The sequence below is a fragment of the Castor canadensis genome, chromosome 2 (assembly GCF_047511655.1).
Source record: "Castor canadensis chromosome 2, mCasCan1.hap1v2, whole genome shotgun sequence".
In the NCBI taxonomy this organism is placed as follows: domain Eukaryota; kingdom Metazoa; phylum Chordata; class Mammalia; order Rodentia; family Castoridae; genus Castor; species Castor canadensis.
The window spans coordinates 86,076,948-86,089,834 of record NC_133387.1 but is presented as its reverse complement, the minus strand read 5'-3'; the positions used below and the strand labels follow the sequence as shown (position 1 = coordinate 86,089,834).

The following is a 12,887-nucleotide window of genomic DNA, read 5'->3' as shown; positions in this document are numbered from 1 at the left end:
ACATTATATAATGATTCTTTTCATCTTTGCTTTTTTTTTTTGAGCAGCGTCTTAACATATAGTCCAGGCTAGTCTTGAATTCTCTCTGTAGCCCAAGCTGGCCTTAAACTCATGATCCTCCTACCTCAGCCTCCCGAGGGCTGAAATTACAGTGTGCACCACCACGCTGGGTTACATTTTTTTTTTAAAATGTGAATATATGATGTTTTATAGGCTACATCTACATTTTCTCCCTTAAAATCTCTTTTCCATTTCATTGTAAAAAAATTTAATAGATTTTTCCCTCAGGACTCCATTGATATTGTTAAATATATGTAGGTTTACTTTGAAAGCAATACTTTTGACCTCGTTCATATTCTTTCTTAAGTTTATAATGAACTAAATTACTTCTTTAAATAGCAGTACTCTTAGGTAAGAAGGGATACATTTCAGTTTGTCCTTATAGAATCTTAAGAAGAGAAGCCAGAGGTTTAGTTGATGTTTAACTTCCTTTCTTTTTTCTGTCCTTACATAGTATATTTCCAGCTGGAATTAGCTTCACAATGAAATCTGGGCAAATTAAATTCACAGATTTTTTCTTCTACCACCCAGTCCCACCTCTACCTTTGTATAAGTGTGCTAAGCACACTTGAGATTATGGGGCCTGTAGTGGTGGAAGTCTGTTTCCACTGCAGTGCTTGAGAGATGGTGTCCTTATTTTAAAGCTCTGCCTCGGTTTACTATTTGCCTGCTATAAATTAACATTAAATAAGTTAGAGTTATGAGGAGATTCTTCTTATTTATCAGTGACCTGTATCCTGAAGAATTAAACTTCCCTTAAGAAATTACAAGTTAAATGCTTAATTCTATATACTTAGCTGAATATTATTACTTGAGAAATTAGATTGGACAAGTGAACAGAGCAAAGAATTAGAAACTAATTTGTTTTCACTTGGAGTAATTTCCCCCAAGTTTGTCTTTGACGCTGTTTGAGGGAATGTTTTGCTTATTTTTTTCTATTCAATTAACAATAGTTGTATACATTTATGTGGGGGGCTGTGTAATATTTCAATGTGTATATAAAATGTGTTGTAAATTTTAGGGATGGTATTTAGTTGAGTGTTTATCTGATTGTGCCTAAATAGGATCAGACCCATTAGTTTTTTTTTTTTTTTGGTGGCACTGGGGTTTGAACTCAGGGCCTCACACTCTTACTGCTTGAGCCACTCCACCAGCCCAATCTGATTGTGCTTAAAATAGGATTGTATTTGAAAAAAGGAGCAGTGTATTGGATAATCACTTTCAGTCTGGGGAGAGATCATGGCTGCTCAATTGCTGTTGGGCTGCATCTCTAGGCATTGAGGAAAATGTTAATTGATGATGAACCATATCTAAAAAAAATGGCTAGAAGTGCTTTGAACTATTATAAATTGAAAATTAAAAAAGTTGCTGTGAGAGAAATTATGCTGCTGTGATACGAAAGCCTTGATTTTGCTGTGATATTTAAGTTGCCACTGAAATTACAGGAAGGGAGGACTTGGATCATTGTCGTTTAGACTGTTAACTTTGTATCGTTAATTAAACTTTTGAAAGTTGTGGGATAAATCAAATGCTTTTCTAGGGAAACAAGAAACAGTATTAATGAGTAACAACCCCATAATTATCCTTCTGAGTACATAACAGGGACACATTCATGTCTTTTCTTTGCGCAATAACTTTTACAAAGAAGTATTTTTAAACTGATCATTAATTTTATGGCCACCGAAATGAGATGCAAAATTTATGCTGTTGCCATTGGCACAGGCTCAAGGCCCACTGACATTATGTGTGATTGTAATGGAATGGCTGCCAACTAATGATTCTGTAGACATTTCATTTGAGCATGCTTTTCTTTTAGATGTCTGATTAGTCTGTAATGCTTTCAATTATGTCTGTAAATTGTATTGGATACGTTTACCTGATGCCCATTGTTGATTTGGAATTCGGTTTTTTATTACATTAACACAAGTTGAACATTTTCTTTTTAATTTATAGAAGTCTTTGCAGGTATAGCTACAAATACTTAGCCTCTGGGGAGGAAAATGCTTTGCACTACTCAACAGCGACCCCTGTGTTCAATTAAAGCTCCCTATAAGGCAACAGACTTTTTGCTTTATTGGGTTGAAAAACAAAATTAGGGAGGGGAAAAAGGGATGAATCATTACTGGAACAACAGTGTCATGAAGAAGATCATGCTGAAAAATGATATGTCCTTTCACCTTAATGCAGTTGGTAAAAAGGGACTATCCCTATGTAGATACCATATAGATTCTTTACTTTCTGAGTGAATTCCAAGGAAGCTGACAGGGTACAGGAGGTGAGGAGGGTCAGGAGAGAGGGGGGTGGGAGGAAGAAACCAGGCCAGTAACAGTACTTAATTTGTTTTGTCTTAGATAAATACAAATATCACATTGATTTCTTTAAAAAAGACAGTATTTTCACTTAGCTTTAGTTCTTATAATGGGAAAAATTGAAGACAATTTCACTGTAATATATAATTTGAAAAACATTTAAAAAAACCCTGAAAACCAGAGGTCTTCAACCTGTCAGTGACCAATTTGTGTAGAATAAGTATTATTGTATTAAGTATTATTGACTTTATAGCTTTAATAATGATCTTTCTTTTTGCTATGTATGTGTCTATCTATATATGATATATATCAAATGTTAGACTGGTGTGTGCTTTGTGTATATATATACATATGTACATATATACATGCATGCATACATAGACATAAAATTGTATAATGGATATTATCAAAGGATAATGAATTACTTCTGACTTTCCATACTTTTAAGTTTTAATTATTTGTTCATTTCCACAGAGTGTAAGACATTTGAGCCTGAGCATCTGAAGTTTTTTCAAACACTTTTCTGTATATTCTTTAGTTTTATTGTTTTTTTATAGTTATAATAGCATAATATGCTAAGTGCTAAATTCTGGCAATGTATTTGAAGTAACCATTTTTTATTCAACAAGATTTATTTTTTTAAATGTGTGATATGAAATATCTTTAGCAAATTTGTAACATACAAATTATTATTTCATTAAGAATATAAGGATTCTTTAGCTACTCAGAGTAACTGAGAATTTTGTGATCTTTACTACTACATAGTCCAGGTACCATCATAACATGGTCAATGATTTTTTTGGCAGCATTTGATCGATTCCTTCTTTATCTTTGAAACCAGAGCGTACTTCTTTTCATAAGAGAAATGTTGTAAGGAATCACTGAAGGTTCAGAAAAGTACTTTGAACATCTCCAAAGAAAGATAAGATCTGAAGAATTTGTAGTATTTATGTGCATTCCTTGGAATTTTAATTCTAGTAAAGAATTAATTGATGGAAAGAAAAATCACCATGTTTAGTGCATCTAGGGTGCAATGGCTAAGGATGACAAGATAGACATCTGTGTTCTGCTCTTCTCTTCATAAGAGAGGTTTTGACCTTTATTTTTTCAGGATAAGCATGACAATTTCTCATAAAATAACAAAATTATAAGGAAATAGAGATGGATATTTAATTTTTAAATTATTTTGACAGTGTTGTCTTGAAAGAGGCTATTTCCTCTACGAAAAATGTGCTGAAATATAGGATGGCAGCCAGCAAAAGGTGTCAGAGGATATAGATATCCCTTTGGAATGACTAGTGGCTTTAATCTGGATCTGCCCAGGAACTGTGGTGCAAAAGTAATATGGTAGGCACTGTAGGGTTCCTGTGGGGATTTTCACGTGCCTTTTGAGCAATCCCTGAGGGGCTGGTTTTTCTCTCAAATTGATAACAGGTAACTTGAATTATTTACAGTTAGACTTGATATAGTATTATGCATACATTTTTCTTTGTTGTTGAATCAGGGTAAAAAATGAAGTCTTGTATGTAACTGGTCTAGCAAGTAGCTGGTAAAGTGTTGTTTTAAAAAATATTTCTAATCAAAGTACATTGTATGCATGCATGAAAATATAAAAATGAAACCCATTAAATTGTTTTTAAAATGGGGAGGGAGGATAAAAATGATTTTAAAAATTTAATTGGGCTAGATGGAAAAAGCCCAAGCTACAAGATCTTATGGGGATTAAATGGCCTAAAACAAACAAACAAGCAAACAAACCCTAAACAAACCAGCCTGGGATTTGGAAATCGAATAGGAAACCGGCCAGTATATGAAAATAATAGTTACAAACCATTGAATCAGTGTTTGTGAATCACCTTGTTTGAATATAAAAGGATTATGTGAATTTTAAAGTAGTTTTTTCCCATAAAGGATTCCTTCTCTAGCAAATGCAACTGTTTTTAATAAATTCTAAAGTGATACTGTGACTTTTAATGAAAATAAAGTACTCATATGAGTTCAAATGGTCAATTTCTTATCATAATTTTTCAGATTATTAGAGTAGGTAAGTGGAGTTACTTGAAATATTTTTGTTGTACTTTGCATTTTTTGTTATTGATATTTTGATTCATTTGTTTTATCATCTTTTTATCTTTTGAGTTTCATGTAGAGACCATCATGATTTTACAGCTTTATCCTTTCCTACAATATGTAAGCAATTTTCTACTGGTCTTCAAAAACTTACTATATTTACATTATGATGGAAATAAACCAAAATAGGGCCTGCTTTTACCTAGTTCAAAAAACTTCTTTGTTTATCCATGACAGTGACTGCATTTCATGGTAAAACTTCTTTTGACAAAGTAACATTATTTTAAATGGCTAAACCATAAAAGACATTTCTCCAATTCTTTTGTAGGTGATGCAGAAGAAGGGGAAGAATATGATGACCCTTTTGCTGGACCTCCAGATACTATTTCATTAGCCTCAGAACGATATGATAAGGATGATGACGCTCCCTCTGATGGTATGCGATGTTTTCCTAGACATTATATGTCTTAGCACTTCTGTGTGGAAAGGGAGTGGTCTTACCAGAAAGCAGAAGGCAGGGGCCTTGGTTAACTCACCTTTACCGGACCCTTTTAAGGAACAGAACAGCTCTCTCTAGTGGTCCTAGTTGAGGTTTTCCTAAGGATATAGTTAACTTTTTTTTCTAGGAAATATTCTTTACTACTAGAATTTTTAGGAGCATGCTTACATGATTATGTGACTATTATTAGTAAGTTTGTTGGTTAATTTAATATTATCAGATTCTTGCTTAATTTTATTGTGCTTCTTAATGGCTTGTTGTATTATTTATTTTATGAATAATGAAAAAGATTTTTGATCTATTTTTTTCTGAAAACTTCATACAGAATGAGTTCATAAAATATTAAATTAATTATTCCTACATTGCTTTCTCATATCGAGACACGTTTTTATCAAATGTTTCTTTTAGTACGCATTTTCATTTTTTTGATTTTCACGTAAAATGCCCTATATTATGCAGTAATATTAGAGCGTTTTGTATTAATTGAATTAGTTATGAAGTTGGTTGTTTGTCTCTTAGTAATTTCTAAAAACTACTGAATGTTACCAAAGTTATGAAACTTGCTTTTAGTGTACAGATGTGCTTTCTCTGTTATAGCCAGTTTAGTGCACCTGCATCATAGAAACCTTGTAAGGGTGAGATATAGTTATAAATTAAGAATGTGTATAGATAAATTAGCCATGCATATTAATTTGTGGCACTCAGAGTTTCACACAGACATAGAAATGAATGATGCCTTCTGCCACTATATGATGATCAAACTGTGCAGTTCCATCTCTAAATACAATTGCTGAATGAAAATATGCTTCCTGCAACAGAGCACTCCACACTTTATGTGATCCAGATTATTCCCTTTGGAAACATAAATTGCTTTTATGAGGTATAAAATTACGTCTATTGCAGAACAGGGATAAGTCAAGTACATGCATAAGTGATAAGCATTCTAACCACTGATTCAGAACAAAACAATCTTTTCTTATACCCAGAACTTTGTACAATTTGTAGCAATAATAATCATATCCATTTTCTGTTGAGTTTTACATTTAATTTCTATTGTTAAAGGACGGAATTTTTTCTCTTCCATTTCCCCTCTATCTTTTATAAAGATGATGCACATTTCTCTTTGCTTACAGTTTGTTATCCTAAGCAGACATTGCCCTTTCTAATCTCAACTTCAGAAACATTTCTGTGAGAAAATGCCTTATAATTGATGAAATAATATTTTAGGCAAGATAATTATTATTTAAATTAACCCGTTTTTCAGAAACTTGTTTTGCTTTTCTGTAAAATGTTGGTAGATGTGAATGAGTATATATGTGTAACTATATATACATACAGACACTATTTATACTAAAAAAAAAAACATACACAGAATGTATTCATAGAATGGATATACTGAGTTTCTCAAAATAGTGTAATATTTTGATGTACAGGTGGTATTAGTTCAGGCTTAAAAAATTGCGGCCTAAAAAATCCAATTAAATCAGAGGCAGAAATCCTCTAGTGATATTTTAGAAAAAATGAATTGTTTTTAAATTATAGTATATTTATTTATTATAAGCCTTATCATTTATTGTGCACTAATAGTTGCATTTCTAAGCAGATGTTATTTTTTAAATCTATTTTTTATTGTTTATTCATTTTAAATTATAATATATTTATATGATTATTGTGTGTTCTTTTTTTTTTGTGGTACTGGGACTTGAACTCAGAGCCTTCGTTTTGAGCCACTCCACCAGCCCTATTTTTGTGAAGGGTTTTTTCAAGATAGGGTCTCACAAACTTTTTGCCTGGGCTGCCTTCAAAACACAGTCCTCCTGATCTCTGCCTTCTGAGTAACTAGGAGTACAGGTGTGAGCCACTGGCTATGTGTTCCTTTCTGAAGAGTAAATAGTTTTTTTCAGAATAAAATATGTAGGAAATACATTAATATCATGAAAAAGTTGTTAAAAGATTGCCTTATCAATACTTAAGTAATAATTAATGACACTCTTATGTATAATTTTTGTTAAATATCGTGTTAAATATCAGTGTACATATATTAGTGTTTAAGCAACTCTTAAGCAGATTGGAAATCTAACTTTTAGTATTATTCATTTTTGATATATAAGTAACACAGGTTTTATTAGTTTTATATTTTCTCCTAAGAATGTTATTGTGTGCTAATTTTCAAAATACCATTTAGACTTTTAATTTCTATTCTAGACTATCATCTTATCATATCAGTTTTTCACCCTGGAACTTTGGTTTTTGGCTGTGTTCTCTTTCTTTTGCTGAATAAAATTTCCTTTATTATGTGACCTCAGTCTAATGATGTATTAATTAGAAAAAAGATAACGCATTTAACAATAAGTATAACCAGTTTAGCACAGGTCACCAAAAGGCCTTTTGTCAAATCAGATTGTTGTTTTGTCCTTTTGACTTTTACCTTATGGTAGGCACTAACAAAGTAGCTGAACTTTGATGGATTATAAACTCTAAACATGATATGTATTTTTCATAATGCTAATGTAATTTTCAAGGTACTGAAAAGGTCAAACCTGTACATCTCTATGTGCATTCTAAGTCTGTCTTTCCCTTTAAATTTCTTTTTCTCTGTTCCTCTGGTTCAAAAGTTCACTCAGTTCCCAAATGGCCACCTAATTTTCCAGTTATTCCCTCAAGCCATATGTGTTTTGGTTTCTTTATGGTTTATTAGGTACTGTAGGAAAGTAGCATAAGTTATATCTTCTAATGAAATTCAAGCACACTTCAGTGATGCTTCGACTTGATTGCTGGTAGCAATTAAATCACAGCCAAGGAGAATAATGCATAATCTCACAAGGTCCAGACACCCTATAGAAATTGAATAGGGATGAAAACAGAAAACAAAAACAAAATCTCCAAACCCTGCCAGGCGTGCTGTTTCCAGCCTGCCTGCTTTTTTTTTTTTTTTTTTATTGGCCAACTGCCTGATTGATAGCAAAATCATAACTTGCTGCATGCTAACAGGCAGAGTTCACTTGTAGGTTATTGTGAGCTGATAAAGGGTTAGATGGAGTTTTGATTTTCGCATTGGACCTTGGTACACCAGATTAATGGAATTTCAATGAGAGACTAGAGTAGCCACAGCTTTGTCAGAGAAACAGATGGGGATTCTATAGTCATGTCTACTCATTAATACTAGTTCCCTGAAAGGTGTACTGCTTCTCTATACAAAAGAGTTGATATAATTGATTTTTGAGTGGTACATTGAAAAAAAAAGCACCTTATTGATGACTAGAATTGTAACATAAATAGTGACAGATTTTTGTGTAGCTGGTAACATAAAAATGTACTTTGTAATTTTTTTTTTTCTTTCTCTTTGGAAACAGTTTTTTTTTTTTTAAAGAGAAATATAGTTTGAGACCAATAGCAGAAAAAGGAGAAAATGTCATGCTAAATAATCTTTTAAGAAAAAACATTAGGAATCTGTATTTTATTTATAAATGATTGCATGATTGCTGTCAGAGTTTCATTTTGATATGATAATGTTTAGAAGAATGCATACTTAATAGAAGTTTCATTTTATTAGCTTTATGTTCTATATTTTTGGAAAATTAAAAACAAATTATGGTGGTTTCCAGAGTATCACTATTAGAAGTTTTATGTTTTTTGTGGCTGGAAATATATATACCAATAATCAGATAAAATTAGAGATAATGAAACTTAACACCTCATAGAAGAATAGCTCTTATTGTGCATGTGTTGCAATGCTTGGGCACTAAGGTGGTAGATGTAGGGTAGCTGTTTGACACTGTATAATGACTTGGGTTTCCATTTTTCTATTCCAAAATCATTTTTCATTTTTTCGTCATTTGTGAAAGAAAGCTCTAACCATATAGCATTGCAGAAAGTCCCTGAGGTAAGGTGAAAGGATTCCGTGAGCTAGAAGACATATATTGGTTCTGCTCGTCAATGATAGGTCGAAGGATCCCAGTGGACATTTGTTACAAATCGGATTCAGTCCTAGACCATAATCACTTTGTGGATAAGAATCTGGAACCTCTAGGGTATGAATATAGGAAGGCTAAAATGAAACTGAAGATATAGAAGAGTCATTTATTGTACTTGAATCTTCCTAGCTAAAAATTCCCAAATAAAATAGGTTACTGAGAGCTGTGGGCATTGGTAAAGATGTAGGTTTATATGAAATCATATTTATTTAGGAATGGAACAGTTTTTTTAAGGTTTGGGGATTAAGAAAAAGGTTAATCTATTCTGAAAAGAATTTTTAATATTAAATATATTTTTCTTTTTTGGTGTATCTTCATTTAAGAAACTCCAGTTATAAAAATTTGGATGTATAAAACATGTGAATCACTTATCCGAAAGATTGCATAAAAAAGGATTAGTTCTCAGATGCCTATAATGCGTCTAAAGCAGGTTTACACATATCCACACACATGAATTTAATGTATGAAACTTTTGAGGAAGATTTTCTTTTTGTGTGGAAAATTAGGTATAGTACTAATGAGTTCTGTAAAAGCCAAGCAATAGACATTTTTACTTTTCTGTGTCACTAGAATATGAAACCATATTTACAATTAGAAAAAAAAATTCTTTCAATAACTTGCAATTTAGGGTACATGTTTTTCTAGGACACTATCATGTGGCTTTTGATATTTAAAATTATAATTTTGTATTTTATTCTGAAAGTTTATTGAATTATTATTTACTATTATTTTTGTGGTGCTGGGGATTGAACTCAGGACTTTGAGCATGCTAGGTAGGTAGTCTACCATTGAGCTATAACACCATCCCCCTGAGAATTTAAATTAGTTTCTAACTTGAACATATTTTGTATATATAACTTATATTAATATTACACTTATGTTTTAAATTTTTTTGGTTATTGCACTATATAAATTTTTTTTGACGGGACTGGGGTTTGAACTCAGGACTTAGAAAAGGATTATTTTAGTCATTTCTTTCTCCTTTTTTTCTTTTTTCCTGAGATAGGGTCTCAATATCAATATGTAACCTAAGCTGGCCTTAAACTCAAGATCTTTCATTTTTTTTTTTTTTGGTACTTGTGGCGTTTGAACTCAGGGCTTTACACTTGCTGGGCAGGTGATCTACCACTTGAACCACTCTGCCAGCCCCTCAAGATCTTTCTGTCTCGGCCTCCCTTTTGCTAGGATTATAGGTGTGTATCACCATGCCTGATTTATTTTAGTCATTTCTGATATGTGTGTGTCACAATTTGAAGTACTGTGACAGAAGAGAGAGGAATTATAATTTTGGGAAAAGATAAAAAGTAGAGGACATATTTTTAACCTAATGATATATATGGTGTGATTGGAGATAGAAAGATGTGAAATATTTTATGGCATAAAGATACAAATGAGTATATAAAAACTCATAGCCATTAAGAATCATCTTTCTAAGTTTTTATGCTACCAAATTGGAAAATACATGAGAATAAAACAAAGCATGCAAATAAGACTAGAACAAAATAGGTTGGGTAAGAAAGATTACAAAGGTAATAAAACTCAACATTGTGAAAAATAGTGTATCTTTACTAAGTAAGCAGTTATTAACATAGTATGTAAGGAAGGAGCAAGATACCTGGATAGGGCAATGAGGGACTCAAAGGTGCATATGATAAAGTTATTATTTTCAAAAATATATAATTGAAATAGAAGAGAAGATAATCACCTAAAGTAATTATTAGATTCCAAAAATAATAAGCACTATGTTAATAATATTCATTGATTTGATCTCTACCAAGGCAAATAATTGGTTTCATTGATTTTACTCTCTTAACTTGTTAGCTGAATTAGTCCTGTATTTTTAGTATCATGGTAAATAATCCAAAGCATAAACTTTATTCCTAAATGATGAGCAGTGTAAATTATAGAGGGAGACCTTTTATTTAAATGAATTTTGTGTGGGTCTTAAAGCTTGTTGGAAAGAATGGGAAAAGATGCTGAAAAGAACATTTGGAATAGAAGTCCAGAAACCAGGTTTTCATATTCTGGTATTAATTTCATGGTCAAGGACAAGTCACTTAGCATTTCTAGATTTTTATTTTCTAGTTCGTGCAATGAAATGTTTGTGTCTAATCAACACATAGAAGTTCCTTAGAGCACTAAATGCTTTTGTTCATATTTCAAAATTTAATGGTAGCAGTAAGGTGATTTTCCTGGAGAAAACAGGCACATAGAATACCATGGATTGTAGATTTAATTATAGAGGGGGACCTTTAACTTGTCGAATGCCTTCACTGTCCATAATCCCATCGCTCAGGAGCAGAAGCAGGAGGATAATGAGAGTGAGGCCAGCCTGGGCTACATAGTGATTCTAGGCTATCCTGGGTTATATTGTGAGATATTGTCCCCCAAAGCAAAGAAAATAAGCTTTATTAGTAATAACCAGAAGTTAGGATCAATAAGAAGGAGTGGAGGGGCTCTCAGAGGTGAGTGATGGTTTACTTGTAGGAGCTTCATGCCAAGTTAAAGAGTTTACCTTTGATCTGGTCATCATTAAGAGATCTCCGAAGCAGTGTAATGAGTGCAAATTTGAGGACTATTGTCCTGGCAGTCAACTGTTGGTTGAATTAGCACAAAGAGACCATCTAGTGGAGTCAGCAAACTTAACTTTGCTACCTTATTTTTAATCTTGACACCATCTCTGTGAGGTAGATACTACTATTTGACAGTTGAGGAAATTTAGGTATGGAGAGATTATGTGATTTGCCCAAAGTTGTGTAGCTACTAAGTGCAGAACTAGAATTTGAATCCATGTCTGTCAGACTCCAAGGATCTTGTACTGCTCTTAGATCCATTCTATTTTTCCTCTTCCTCAGCTGGATTACTGTCACAGGGCACAGTAATAGAGAATGTACTGAAAGGGAAGGGATTTTCCCAGTTTCTTCTCACAGCACTCTCACAGCATCTGCTTGGCCTAGGAACTTGTTAGAAATGCTGAATTTCTGTTCCCATCTAGTACTTACTGATCCTGGATCAGTACTTTACAAAAGCCCTAGGAATCATTGAAGTTTAAAAACTCTGTTCTAGAGGAAATGATCATACTGGCCCTTATCACCGAAAAGAAGGGTGAGCTGGACCATGCAGTTGCATGTGTGCATGTGACCAGGTAAAAAGATACCCTCTTTTGGTCACCTTGGACCTTTATAAAGAAGTTCCAGCCTCCCTACCTATGCCTAGCCTCTTTCCTGAGGCGCTGTCTGTGGGTAGTTGTTCCATTTTTGAACCTCCTTCCAGAGTTTCTTCCTTCTCAAATCAGACTCTGAACTCTGCTAAGTATTTTGGAAAGGCTCTGATAATAATTCCTAGGAAATTATGTATGTTCATAGGAGCAGTAGTTTAGCCCAAGGGAATACAAGCCCACACATAGATCTTTAGGTATCAGTAGCAGCCCCATGGGAAATAGATTTTGTTTATTGTTGAGCACCAGCTCACAAAAGATGAAGGCTTGTCTTCTCTCTTTTTTTTCTTTTTAACTATGTCTATATGGCCCCATCCTTTGACTTTGGAGAAGTTATAATCAAGGCTTCCTGTCTTCAGTGTGCCTCCTTCTTCCAACTGAGCCACAGAATGAATATGGAGTATGAAAGTCAAATAGCAAAGGTTCTTCAAGATAGTGGAATGGCCAGTTTGGTCTTAGATGGAGGCGTGCTGTCCTGGTACACATAGGATCCAGAGAGAACTCCCTTTCTCTGAGAAAGGTAAGATGGAGGTGTGCTCACAGTGGTGTAGCATCTTCAAGGAAGGAGAATGGATTACACAATTTTAAATTAATGTTTATTGAGAAATAAGTCTGGCACTGTCTGCCAGATTCTTTCATTGACATTATTTCCTTTAATCTGCTCAAAACTGTCTCCCAAGAGAGACATTTCCCTTTTTTAAACTGCCAAAACAGACTGAGGAAGGTTTATTGACCAGGACTCTAATTCATGAGCAGCA

The 12,887-nt window shown here is 33.3% G+C and overlaps 1 protein-coding gene across 1 annotated transcript in view; it reads left to right on the top strand.

The window, feature by feature from the left end:
- Skap2 (src kinase associated phosphoprotein 2) overlaps positions 1 to 12,887 on the top strand; it is a 173,559-nt gene that overhangs the window by 13,959 nt on the left and 146,713 nt on the right. Inside the window, exon 4 of the mRNA XM_074065174.1 lies at positions 4,768 to 4,875. Coding sequence (XP_073921275.1) covers positions 4,768 to 4,875 — 108 coding nt within the window. The remainder of the gene's footprint in view (positions 1 to 4,767; positions 4,876 to 12,887) is intronic.